Source organism: Silene latifolia, chromosome 4 (assembly GCF_048544455.1).
Source record: "Silene latifolia isolate original U9 population chromosome 4, ASM4854445v1, whole genome shotgun sequence".
Classification (NCBI taxonomy): Eukaryota; Viridiplantae; Streptophyta; class Magnoliopsida; order Caryophyllales; family Caryophyllaceae; genus Silene; species Silene latifolia.
Genome location: NC_133529.1, coordinates 99,178,473 through 99,192,719, shown reverse-complemented (window position 1 = coordinate 99,192,719; position 14,247 = coordinate 99,178,473). Strand labels below are relative to the sequence as shown.

At 35.7% G+C, this 14,247-nt stretch overlaps 2 protein-coding genes across 2 annotated transcripts; both read left to right on the top strand.

The window, feature by feature from the left end:
• The first annotated feature begins 936 nt into the window (after positions 1-936).
• On the top strand, positions 937-5,632 carry LOC141653630 (ubiquitin-conjugating enzyme E2-17 kDa-like). The gene is made up of 5 exons (XM_074461462.1): positions 937-1,051; positions 1,144-1,247; positions 2,851-2,978; positions 4,229-4,333; positions 5,326-5,632. Exons 2-5 carry the CDS (start codon positions 1,178-1,180, stop codon positions 5,467-5,469), a joined length of 447 nt encoding a protein of 148 aa, XP_074317563.1. The 5' UTR covers positions 937-1,051; positions 1,144-1,177; the 3' UTR covers positions 5,470-5,632.
• Positions 5,633-12,491: 6,859 nt separating this feature from the next.
• Positions 12,492-14,215, top strand: LOC141653629 (ethylene-responsive transcription factor CRF2-like). The gene has a single exon (XM_074461461.1). The coding sequence runs from the start codon at positions 13,015-13,017 to the stop codon at positions 13,945-13,947; it is 933 nt and encodes a 310-aa protein (XP_074317562.1). The 5' UTR covers positions 12,492-13,014; the 3' UTR covers positions 13,948-14,215.
• Positions 14,216-14,247: the final 32 nt, after the last annotated feature.

Here is a 14,247-nt window from a genome sequence, read left to right as displayed (position 1 = left end):
AATAATATGTTAACTGATATGAGAGCTAGAAGTTGAAAATTGACACATGGTTATAAAATATAAACCTCGTTGGCCTGAGTTTAACTATAGGCTTGTGACTTGTCAATGTTTTTCACTTATTATCTAGTTGCTTTACATTACCTATATGAATTAATCTTATTTCAAGGGGCCTGAGTCTAACTTATGCTAACAGATATGTGAGCTAGGCTTATTCCACCATAATCCAATATGTAAGATGATTTATTTGGTGATGTACGCCTTTTAATTTTATCGTCTTAATTTTTTTACGCTATATGGTCTTTAAACCTCGTTGGCCCGAGTTTAACTATAGGCTTGTGACATGTCAATGTTTTTCACTTATTATCTAGTTGCTTTACATTACATATATGAATTAATCTTATTTCAAGGGGCCTGAGTCTAACTTATGCTAACAGATATGTGAGCTAGGCTTATTCCACTATAATCCAATATGTAAGATGATTTATTTGGTGATGTACGCCTTTTAATTTTATCGTCTTAATTTTTTTACGCTATATGGTCTTTAAATTTTATAAGCTTGAAAATATCCAACGGGTGCTCGTTCCACCCGCTTCACCCGGTGGATAGGGATATGGATGGATGAAAATATATTAAATGGATAAGGGTGGAATATGGATGACCATAAATTAAATGGATATGGATATGGCTTCACGTCATCCATATCCCACCCATTGTCATCCCTAACAACAAGTGTTCGCTCTCCATGTTTTGTTATTGTACATGCCGTAAGGACTTATAACTTCGAGTCTGCCACTCACGAGTGTCTTACCTGCTATAAGGGGTTTTGCGCTATCTATCTACGCGTATCTTAAAAGTTTATTTTGCGCATCAAAGGTTGTGGCTTGGTTCCCTAGTTACAAAAATAAAATTTAAAAATAATAACAAAAAAAATTTTTTAGAAAAAAAAAAGGAGGAATCAGTGCACTTGACCAGTACAACCCTTGATCTTTCATATACCCGCTTTCGCCTTTGGCTCTCTAAACCTCCTCTACATTCTCTCCCTCTCTCACAGGTAATCTCTCAGTCTCTCTTTTCTTCTACTTCAATTTGTCGTAAACTAGTAACCCTAATTTTGCTCTAATTTCCTCTTTCTTCGAATTATAGGGTTTTCTTGGGGCGGAGTTTCTAGGGTTTGGTTATGGCGTCCAAGCGAATTCTTAAGGAACTCAAGGATCTTCAAAAAGATCCTCCTACTTCCTGCAGTGCTGGTATATCCCTCATTTTTGCTTCCTTTTTTTCTTTCATTTCTAATTTCAATCATTTGTTTATGATATTCATCCATTGTCGTATATTTTATAGTTGATGATTGTTATGCTTTGATTGATTACCTTGTCTTAGGTTTAGTACGCCCGTTTCATTTGATTGTATACGTTTTTTAAAATATTGGAGAGAAATTTTTAAAAACGGATACTATGAAGTGGAACTGAGGAAATATTTATCGATCACACTTTTTGTAGACGTAATTATTATTTGGTTCTGAATTACTATAGAATAAGGGCAAAATGGTTGACTTATTATTTGTCTGGATTACGGTTACATTTTCTTGTAAGCTAATATTGGCTCCATTCTATTATACAGAAGGTTTCCTTTTAGACGCTCATTTTCGTCCGAAGGCTTCAGACGGTTCATATGCGATCCATTTACAACCAAATGTGACCACTTTTTGACTAAAAGTTACCTGAACAACAAACACTAGTTACAAACATTTTGGTCACATTTGGCCATAAAAATGGTCACATAAGGCACTACTTTCAGTACTTGTTGATTTCCAACAATAGGGGATCACCTTGAAGAGCACTTAGAGTGCTCCTTGGAGATCCCCTATTGCACATGCTCATTGGTCGTTTACCCTGTTAAAAATATGTACGGGGATTTTGAAAAGTGTAAACAAGTAATTGAACCTATTGAAATGGAGGGATTAGTGGTTACTAGCTTAAGATTTCATTTATAATGGATTAGGTTACTTGCTATTACAGTATGTGGTTCTGAATTACGATGGAATAAAGCAAAATGGTTCACTAATTTGCTCGTGCATCTTTGAATTGTGAAGTAGCAGTCCCACAATGAAATAATCGACACAATTTGAGTCATTTGAAAATAACCTCTTTATGTAAGGGCTATGCACATCTCAGACTTCTTATCCTGCCACTGGCTAGACCTGTTGAGAGACAATGGGTTATGTTGTTTGAAGTGATTGTTAGCTTAAGTAGATGTACACCTAGTGGAATGTTTACCTGTGTTGCTGTTGATAGAGCAATCATGCTGCATAATCTCTGTTGGTGTGTTCTATCCTTTGAACTTCTCGTGGATAGTTGTTGTAAAGGCTACTGTTTTAATCATGTAATAGTGGACGAAAAGATTTGATGTGTTGCTACTTCTTTAGTTGCTCTTGAATGATCTAATGTGTATGTTTCGATGAACAGGTTCTGTGTGATTTAAGGGCAAGAGTTTATCTTTGTGCTGTAGCTTTTTTTTGTCCAATTTTGGTTGATCCTCTAAGTACTAGCATCGAAGCATATCGTTATCCTGTAGCAGCAACATAATCTGCTCTACAATATAGGGATTAGAAATATTTCAAGGAATTAACTTAATGCTTAAAACAATATTATCCCCCATTTCTATCGACAGTGTAGTTGTTACTGTTGTTTAGGGTGCATCTATTAGAAGATCATCTGCTTAATGGCTTTCAATTCTTACCGGAGCTTTTGAACTTGTTCACTAACTTTTTGTTGATCGAGCTGTTAGAGGTACAAGGTGTTTGCTTTCTTAATGGGGATCAACATCTAATTGTTGTTTCTTTTTGGCCTTTAGGTCCAGTGGGTGAAGACATGTTCCATTGGCAGGCAACAATTATGGGTCCTGCTGACAGCCCTTACGCTGGAGGAGTCTTTTTAGTTACCATCCATTTTCCTCCAGATTATCCCTTTAAACCCCCTAAGGTTTGATCCTTAGTCTCTGTCTTCTTTAGATATTTGAGTCTTTGGAGAATTGAGAGCATGTAGTATGAATGAGCTTGTTTAGTTGAATAATGGGGGGGCACTATCTGTATCTTTTTGAGTCGCCTTTTTCTGGATTGTGACATGGCTGTTCTCTGTCTTTTTTAGTGATTCCTTATTGCTGGGGCATGGTTTGGTTGCCACTATCCTGAGACCACTTTGTACTTGCTTTACCCCATGTCACTTTTGTATGTTGACCTCTCCTTGCATATTACATCTGAGTTAACATCGGTTGTAATCGGAGTTAGTGTGACATTGATAGGAAAAGAACATGTTTAGGCTGAAACATATCATCTGCTTGCCTAGATGGGTAAACATACTCCATTACTCCCTCTATTTATGTTAAATAAGCCTTTCGACTTTTTTTTCAAATGGGGTTATTTATTGAAATGTAGGGATCAAATTAAATTGTGTTAATTTAACTTAATACTGCAGTTATGCTATATAAGACACTTAAGTGCTGGGCTGTGTAACATGGTCTTGTTCATATGGTCAATTTGGTGATACTGAATATGTTAGATTACGTGGCCATGCAGTAAAACTTTAGTTGATAAATGAAGTGATAAGGGAGTAATTTAGAAAGAAAAGATTTAATATATATACATTTCTTCAATTGTTTTCACTCTTGTGGAATGGCCCAGTTTGTATAGCACTCTTTGGATTTCTTGTTTGAAATCAGTAGCACCACATCTTTTACTCATTTTTAAGTTGGGTTTCTTGTTTGGAAACTATAGCACACTTTTTAAGTTTCATGAATTACTAGTGGAAAACTGGAAACTGTAATCTTCATATGGACTGCAGATGTCAGCAGTCTATAGTTCGAGGTGATACAACCATTAATTTGTAATGAGCACGCCATTATTTTTCATGACCCATTAATTTTCCTCCCCTTGGTCTTTCTCCCATATCCTGTATATTAATGCATTCACGTAGATTCACCAACTTTGGCAGCTAACTTGTTCAGACCGGTTTGCTTTGAATCTATCCCTGTCAAAGAGTTCACAAATTCTTAGACAAGAAGTCTCACACAATTATTTTTGTATGACCATTCCATCTGTCCACAAATTGTCTATTTACACAGGTTAAACAAACTAGTAAATTACTGCATCACACACTTCTAGTGTGTGATTCAGTGGCTTTAAAAACTTCGATATGAATGAGAATTGTGCTTATTTTGTTTTTTTTTTTAACAGGTGGCGTTCAGAACAAAGGTTTACCATCCCAACATTAATAGTCATGGCAGCATTTGTCTTGATATTTTGAAAGAACAATGGAGTCCTGCACTTACCATATCAAAGGTTGGTATTTTGGGCTTGATAACTTTTATTGTACTATTCTTTAAGGTTTTCAGACATTGGATGATCCGTTCCCGGCTGTTTCTCTTTGCATTAGTCCTTTTTTTCTTAGTTCATAAAAGTCCAATTATAGTTCCCATGTATAGTTGTTTATGTGTTGTTATTGTTTTGCTTTTGAGATGCGTTGCCAGATCCTTAACCACCTTTTGGCTAAGAAAAGAGCTGTTATAGTAAGGTAATAACATAGATTAACCAAGTGGTGTTAGTCCAGTGGTAACCGGGTTAAACCTTGAAGCTTGCAGAAATGCAGGAGTTGAGAGGTCCCGGGTTCGACTACCGGGGCGATGATCACTTGGCCACTGCAGCCCCCGAAGGGGGTGACTTACATGGTCCATGTGGTGGTGCGGGAATGCATGGTCCCGGGAGGATTCAACCCCCTCGTCATCAAAAAAAAAAAAAAAACATAGATTACGACAGAGGTTAGGGGAGGGGGCACTGGGCAGTGACGATAATGAGAACACTCTGGTGATTGATGAAGGGGGAACTACCATTGTATGGCAATAACATACACTACAACATAGATTAGAGAATGAGGCATAAACAATAATGATAATACTCGGTGGTTGATAGGGCGGCATTGTCGGAATTCGGAAAGGTACCTAGTCGTCATTTACAACACAACTTTGCCATCTTCACTCCTTCCCTCTTTCTTAGTTCTATTTTCTTCTTAACTTCTTCGTTCTTGTACTTCTCGTTGCATCATATGAGCATCCGGGAATATCCATCAACAAGCCAGTTGACTACGGCTTGTGGATTTCTCCCTAATGTATTATTTTTTAGATGCATGTGTCTCTTTGTTGATTGTTACGATTAAATTTTCCTGTATTATTCTTGGTTTTGGTGCTGCTCATCAGCTCCATAGCGCTTTTTGCCTTGATAAAAATTAACTATCTAGAAAAATGAAAAAAACCAATTACTTTGGTTATGTTTTGCAGGTTTTGCTTTCAATTTGCTCTCTACTGACGGATCCTAATCCAGATGATCCATTGACACCTGAGATCGCTCACATGTACAAGACAGACAGGGCCAAGTATGAGACGACCGCCAGGAGCTGGACCCAGAAATATGCTATGGGTTAGTTTTAAGTTCTATACTACTATTCACCCATAACTTATCTTAAGTGCTAAATAGTTGAAGAAAACTATGGTAATCTGAACTTGACAATTTTTGGAAATGCTGTCGCCGCATTTAATCTGTACTCAAATCTACCAGTATTCTATTAAATGCTGCTGTGTTATGATATTTTGTGCCTGCTGATTATACTGCGACATGTTTTTCTCTTTCAAGACCGACACGGAGATAACAAATTTTGGGAAGATTGTTTTATGTATCTTCATATGGTCATACCAACCTAATTATCTATAATTAGTCAATTAAAATGTGAAGTACAAAATATTCATGAGACTTAGATTAGTCTTTCTATGAAACTGTTTCTTATTGAATAGATATAGGGAGGCACTAATGCGACTGGCTTATTGACTAATACCACGGATAATACTAGCTAAGTGTAAAATATGGTTTTGTTCACTTTCTCACGAACTCAAGTGGCACTAGTCATTTACCCAGTGACATTATATGTTCCCTAAATATAATTTCACTTTCTTATACGTCATTAGTCATTGCCAAAGCTCGCACATTTCCGTACCTTAAGCCAGTTTTGCGTAACATGAAAGTTTTTCTTGCTGATTTTAATTGTTAAGGGAATTTTCTTTCTGTCGAAATAATTTATTACCAAAACTCCATGGTTAATAAAGCCTTTCAGATTAGCAAAATTTGGCTCTCGATGAAAGTTTTGAAGAGATTGATTATAAAATGTGGGATTTTCAGAATTTTCTGTTTATAAAGGATAGTTACCGATATAAATGATGAGGGTAATAATTAACTACTCCGTATAACAATTTTTTTTTTTTTTTTGGGAAAATCATTATTGTTATAGTAAAACTCTCATAGGACCATCTACAGTGAAAGGAATTCAAAATTGTATCTTTAAACACTAAATAATGGTTGTTATTAATCGGAAATATGAGTTGTTTTAGATCCGCTATATGCTTAAAAACGGTCGAGGAAGAATTTGTATAATTGGTATTGACCTCAAATAATTAATACAGTATAATCCACCGACTGACCTCCGTAACATTGAAACTAACGTTGTCCTCATTGTTTCGTGGCTCAAGAGGCTGGAACACATAGGGTTTAGGGCTTCATGATAATTACTGTACTGTGAATTAGTTAATCGAAGCCACAACGCATATATATTGACAAATGAATAGGGACATACACAAAAGGATTACTATTAACGATAAAAATTACAGTATATCAGTCGAGATATGCAGTGGTTATAGAAAACAGTTGAAAACTGAAATTTGAAAATTTTGGAACATGCACTGGTTAATGCTTCCTTCTTGTAACAAGTGGAAGAGTTTATTGGTTTTTTTTTCTTTTTTTTTTTAAACGTATGAAGATCACTTTTATTACACAAATTCTCATTGAAGACATGACATATCCGTCACAAGCTTGTGACGGATACCATTTTACCTCACAAAGTACCCACTTTTTCTCTCTCTGTAACACTATTCATGTGGTCCCCTTTCTCCACTAACCCATTTTGTTACCATTTTATCTCACAAAATATCCGTCACAAATGGTAACCGTCACAAGGGAGACCAATTGCTTTTATTATGACTTGCAAAACGGATTTATTATATTTTTATTCAAATAATCTTCATAAAAAATATAAATGAAAACAAATGATAGTGACAGATAGAATAGTACATACAAATATACAAGTCTCTCTATTCTCAATTTGGATTCTCTCCATTTATTTCTCTCCATTTTTTTTAAATAAGGTAAGGAAACTAAATTTATCGAAATCAACATATAACATCTTTTGCGGATGAGAAAAGTGAAAGAAAATCTATGATTTTCAAACAACCAGGAATCAATCATAAAACACAAACACAAATTCGTTACTAGTGATGCATTAAGGAAATTCTGGATGCTTAATATTTTAGTGATCAGTTTATTGGTACTAGTCAATAATTTACTCAACTTTTGTGGTTTACAATGAGTCAAGATCCTCTCCATTTCCTAAAAAGAAATGGAGAGGCCATTTCCTATCAACGGACCGGATTGCATCTTGTTAATATCAAACTTTCTTTATGCAAAAATAAAGGTTTAATAGGGTGTAGAGGGGAAAATATTATTAAATGGTTTGTGAGAGGAAATGGAGAGAAAGAAATGGAGAGGATATTAATTGGTTTACAATGGCACTTCTTTGGTGATTATCAATGTCTGTCTACAATGTAAATTATGTAATGTTAATTCAGGACAAACAGCGACAAACCTTTTTATTTCTGTCCTTGCCAATCCAGATACTCGTTTCTGTTCTAAAGCATTGGCTGTTTAAAAACCACAAGTTCCTATGATTTTGATATTAACCACCCACTGATATACTTAGTTGATTAGCTTCCTTCTTTCAAGAAATTTACTGAGTATTTTGTAGCTTTAGTTTTATCTTATACCGTGAAATGACGATTTAATTTTTAAAATTACTCCATTCCGGTCTTTTTGCTTATCATCTATAATCGTCCCTCTTTGAAGGTAACTCTTTAGATACGAATATCTTTTGTACACTTGATGCACCATCCGACACTCCGTCCATCTAACAGTATCCGCCTAGCCATAGCCACTGTGATGCCCCTCCTATTGCCATAGACATCTCTACCAACAGCTTACGACACCATTATCACTAGAACCATAGTCATTGAGTGTCACTTCCATCTCCATATGGGCTTAAACCATCACTATGTAATCATATGGGTTGTGTAAGGGTGTCGTTGGCTGATGGAGAGGGAGGTGCAAGGTCGGTAAGAGGAGAGGCCAAGTAGTGGTGATCTACGGGCGATAACTATTAACCAAGATAGAAGAATTATATATGTTGATACATTTTGATAATTTTAAGGGTACAAGAGGTCAAAGAGGTAGATAAATCAGAAATTACTCCTTACAAAATAAATAAAAAAAAGGTGAATCTGGCTTAAGATTGTCCTTAGCTGACAATATAGTCATTCTAACTAGCGTTAACTGAACCACATCACATTGAAAGAGGTTATCTTAAGCTTGAGACGGAACGATTGTAACGTCATAGTTTGACAATTTGTGAAAAAAGAATTACTATGTACAAATTTGAGGAATTATGAATTTAGTCATGCCAATTGCCAACAGAGTGACAAATGTAGGGTCTCAGATTGCAAATTGGTACAAGAACAGAGGAGCAGAAAAGATGGCGCAACTAATTGAACTTAACGCTTTCATTACTATAAACATATACAAGTACTAAACAGATTTTAATTACACACTTAAACAGTAATAAAGTAGAGTAAAGGGGATGAACAAAAAATTGGCGGCAAATTCTAGGCTGCGTGCCATGTTATTCACCTCACTAAAAGCCGCTAAATTTAACCCCAACCACTCCTCAAACTGTTAATTTAACCTTAATTTATATTTTATCTTTCCTTTGTCTTTTGGGTATACAGTAGATTTTGTGACTCATGTACTTGATCATGTTCTTTAAATTAAATAGTCCCTCCATCTCGATGAATTGTTATCTATTGTTTTTTACACGAAGACCAATGCATGTGAAACAAACCAATAAAATAAAGGAATTATTGCCCACTTGCTTACACTAGCCACTTGTTCATTACTTACCCAAAAAGGAAATAGATAACAAATGAATGATACACCTCAAAATGGAAATAGATAACAATTCACCGGGACGGAGGGAGTAGTTAATTTGAACTGAATTAAATTAAATTAAAATTATTAAGTCAAAAAAAGTTGGGTATTTCTCACCTTAATATATCGTCCATGATAAATTATTGATTATTGAACTTTTGTACTAATAATATTGTCCACGAAGTGTTTTGTATGTATTTCAACAGTAAAAGATTGAAGCATTTTGTTCTAATAGAGAGATGCATCTGGCTCATAGGACAATTCAACGTTCTTAAGTCACATCAAGTATATAAATTAGAAAAATATAATTTAAGCAATGTTTCCCTTTTCATGTCTAAATCTAAATATAAAACAAAGTAGGTTTAAACCTTGAAATGTTCTACCGACAAACATCGATAAACAGGATTTAGTATTTTTTCTTGGGAAATTCCCACTTGTACCCCTCTGCTATGAGTTAATTTCACTTATACCCCTATTTTTTAGGAAAACCCACTTATATCCTTCAATTTACTAGTTATTCTCACTTAGGCCCTGTTCTTTTGGACTGAAACTTATCTGATCTGAACTGAACTGAACTGAACTTATAGGATCTGAACTGAACTGAACTTATAGAATCTGAACTGAACTTATAGGATCTGAACTGAACTGAACTGAACTTATAGGATCTAAAGTGAACTTATATTAAGTGACTTTAAGTCCAAAAGAACAGGGCCTTATACCTTTCAAGTATAGACTACTCTCATTTATACCCTTACTTTTATTGAAAGTCCACACTTCAACATTATAATACTAAGCACCAACTAGGGGTGAGCAAAAATATACGATACGGTTTTATAATACGGATACGATTCGTTATACGGTTTCAGTTATACGGATTTCCGTATATACGATACGAAAATCCGTATATACGATACGGTTTTATAAAAACCGTACCGTATCCGGGTCGGGCAAAAACGAAACCGTATATACGGTTTCTGACACGGTTTGCAGTTTTTGTATTAAAAAAATCACAAAATCTCATTTGTGACGGCACGTATCCGTCACCTTGGAGTGACGGATACCATTTTCTCTCACAAATTACCCAAATAGAGGAGAGAGAAAGCACACTACGTTTTGTAAGTGACATTACCCGTTATTTGCTCCGATCCGTCTTCAGCAAGACTAATTGTAAAAAAATTAAAAAAATGCAAAGTTCCTCTTTCAACTCCACTCATTTAATGTTTTTTACGTCTTTTTTTACTAACTTATATCAATAAACAAAAATTAGCTCTTTATAAGAGGTGTTCCTGTTAGAGGTAATTATTAGCTCTTGAATAATTACAATGTTTAATTGGGCATTTGTCACCAAACCGTATCCGGATATACGGATTCCGTAAACACGATTTTTCCGGGTACCCGAAAACCGTATATACGGTTAAACCGTATCGGATCCGTATAGTGATTTTTGCGATTTTGAAAACCGTATACCCGATACGGTTTTCAAAACCGTATCGGGTACACGGTTTTGCTCACCCCTAGCACCAACAATTAAGATGTTAAGTGAATTTCGCTTATCATTATGGAGCGGGGAAAAGTATTAAGTACTTATATATAAGATGTTAAGGACTATGTAAACAATATGATACTTTAATTGAAATATTTGTTTTCTCTCCAAAAAACGTCGTTTTCCCTCCAAATTCATTTTTATATGACTCAATTTCATCTTCAACATTCATCTTTTACCCTTTTACCACACTTCATCCTCAATATTCATCATTTACTATACTTAAGGGGTATATGTGAGAATAATTAGGAAGTTGGAAGGTACAAGTAGGCTTTCCTAAAAAATAGGGGTATAAGTGGGATTAAATCATACTAGAGGGGTACAAGTGAGAATTTCCCTTTTTTCTTTGTATTATTTGAGTCTTTTATGAATAAACCGTATAAAAGAACTGTCATCCGACTTCAGACGGTGATAATATTGTATTCCATAAAATCCAAAATGATTGATATATTTAGCACTTAATTTCACAATAAAAATTTTGCTATATAAATTCATAAATTATGAATATGTTTAAATTTGTATGGATAACCTTAATATACACAAAACAATGGTTAGTGAGAAGAGAGTGTTAACGTTAACTACTCGAATGGACATGAAATTGTAGTCAAACCGCAGGTTGACTGATTAAACAATGCACAGTAGTATCTCGACCGGTTACTGGTATTTCCGGTATATGTCACGTGACTTCTGTTCCCTGGAATCTCTCCACCGATAGCTACTTCTGCTTCTGTATCACTCCATTGGATGGACGTCTCAGATGGTCCACACTTCCACGTGTCGTAATCTATCTGCACCGTACATGCGGCACCTTGTAAAATATCTCAATCCTTCACCCGAACACTATTTTACTCCTTTAAATTAAATTGCGCCACTCTTTAAGCGCAATTCGTAGTTTCTTTCGTATGTATTCTCACTGATTAGTTAGTTTGGCCACTGGCTGATATTGTATACGTTGTTGTTTATCTATATATGCAGTTCATTATTGTCAAAAAAAAAAAAAATTAAATTAAAAGGGAACATAGTTCAATTACAAAAATTTATCCACCGGACAATCTTTTACTTATCGACCGGTCCAACGTAGCAATAAACTAAAGGAACATAATTTACATCCGAATATATATATATATATATATATATATATATATATATATATATATATATTATGAAGCAAAAGTAGCATTACAATAGAGGTAGTAAGATTTAAACCTGCGATTTATTGTCACGATACCTCCGTTTTAATCACTAAATTAAGGTATTTTTGATTTTTGTATGTTTAATTTCTGTTACCTACAATTCAAATGTTTTTTATTTGTAATAGATACGGAGTACTAGTTTTCCACCTGGTAAAAAAAAAAAAAAAAAAAAAAAAAATCCAAATGTTTTTGCCTTGTACTATTCCAATTAGTACAACTTGACCTAACCTCTGGTACACATATATATGAAATATTGTGTAGTTTAAAACTTCATATTGGCCCTACGGCGATTCACGGATCGTTTCGTCTTATTGAACCTAACACATTAAGCCTGCAAAAGAAGTAGACCTGATAAAATTGACCTAACCTGCATCCGAATTGAGGATTCAGAACCCTAATTGACCCAACCTTCTTTAACACGACCCAAATGTATTACCGCATATTAGTCGTTAACCTCAAATAACTTGTTAACAACTCACCCGAAGTGACCCAATCCCGCCCAAATCCTGATATACCTGAACATCCAAACCCGCATTAATCCGCTCCAAATCTAACCCGATTGAACCATTTCTCAATTCTCACTACCACTTGAGAGTACTTTCATACTAATTTATTTAAATTTATGTGATACCCCCCACCCAATCTTCTTAAACCCCAAATATTCCCCAATAAACAACACCTTTCCTCTTTTCTTCCTCCCCTTTCCTTATCTCTCCAACTTTCTTCTCATAAAATCTCCTTTACTCTGCATTTTTGTGCTCCGTGCTCACTTACTCTCTCTGACTCCCATTAAACCACGTTAAAACCTCCCCATAAAATTCCACTTTCTTCCTTTTTATAAACCTCATCTCCTCTTCCTCTTCTCCCCCCTACAATTTTTGAAGCTTCTCTTTAACGCTCTCTCCCCCCTTTTTTTTTTTTTTTTTGCTCCCCACAATCTTATCTTTCTCTTCTTTTTTTCTCCCTCGATTCTCAACGAATCTCCCCTTTCATATCTTTCTACTTCACGCTTCCTTTTGCACGCTCATAAATAAACACAAATACTCGTATAAAACCGTTTTACATTTACATTATTGTAAAACCGTCTCCCTTTCCTCGAATGTCTACTATATAACCCCAAAAAAACATCCTCAAAACACCCAACAAAAAACAAAATGATGGACACAACTAAAGTAAAATACTCAGAGCATGTCAGTAAAACAACCACGGTTAAAACAAACGGTAACTCTGCTTTTTACCCCAAAACAGTAAGAATCTCAGTCACTGACTCCTACGCTACTGACTCCTCCAGCGACGAAGAAGACTCAACCCAAAAACGACGTCGGGTAAAGCGGTTCATCAACGAGGTTAACATCGACACGTGTACTTCCTCCACCACCTCTACTTCACAAGTGAAAAATAATGAAAATATTATTTCTCCAAACGGCGTCGTTTCAGGGAGGTCAAGAAAAAAGGTGAAATGTTCGAGTGTGAAGAAGTACAGGGGAGTAAGACAAAGACCATGGGGTAAATGGGCGGCTGAGATTCGAGATCCTATGCGACGTGTCAGAATCTGGCTGGGTACTTACGAGACTGCTGAAGAAGCTGCGTTAGTGTACGATAACGCGGCTTTACAGTTACGTGGACCTCACGCGCTCACTAATTTCTCCAACCCATCCACGTCACCCTCCACGTCAGCAAGCAAAAAGGAGGTTACTTCTCTCTCCTCTACCTCATCGTCTTCTGCTACTCTTGATGACGAGGATGATGGGTCACATGGGTCTCACCGTGCTGCCAGGTCGCCTACCTCTGTTCTCCGGTTTCGACCCGTATCCGAACCGGTTAAGGTTGACTCAGTTAAGGAGGATAGTGAGGAGTCTTATGTGTCGGGTTTTGATTCGCTGTTTCCGAGTGAGTTTTTTGAATTTGATAAAGCTGTACCCGGTTTGCCTGAGTTGGTTGACCCGTTTATGTCAGGAGGAATGTTTTTGAACGATGGAGATGATTTTGGGTTCGGGCTCGGGTTTGGGTTGTCGGATTGGTCTAGTCATGATTATTTACCGGATATTGGGGACATATTTGGGTCGGATCCTTTAGTTTGTCTCTAAGGCTCTTATTTACTCGGTTTAAAGTTTTGTAAGCAAGTAATTACCATTAGGTGAAAAGGAAAATGGAAAGAAAATTACTACGGAATGAGACTACAAGAGTAGTTATTCTATTTTTATTTTATCTAAGAACGGAGAGTATTTTATTATATTTTGTAGTGTATTATCGCTGTACGGTTTTAATCCCCGAGAAGTGTATTTATCGAGTTATGATAATTTATAAGTAATCGTGTTGCCATGCTGGTATATAATGAGTTTTTGTGATTTTATTTTGATGAATTGTGTTTGTTTGCTTGATTCAAT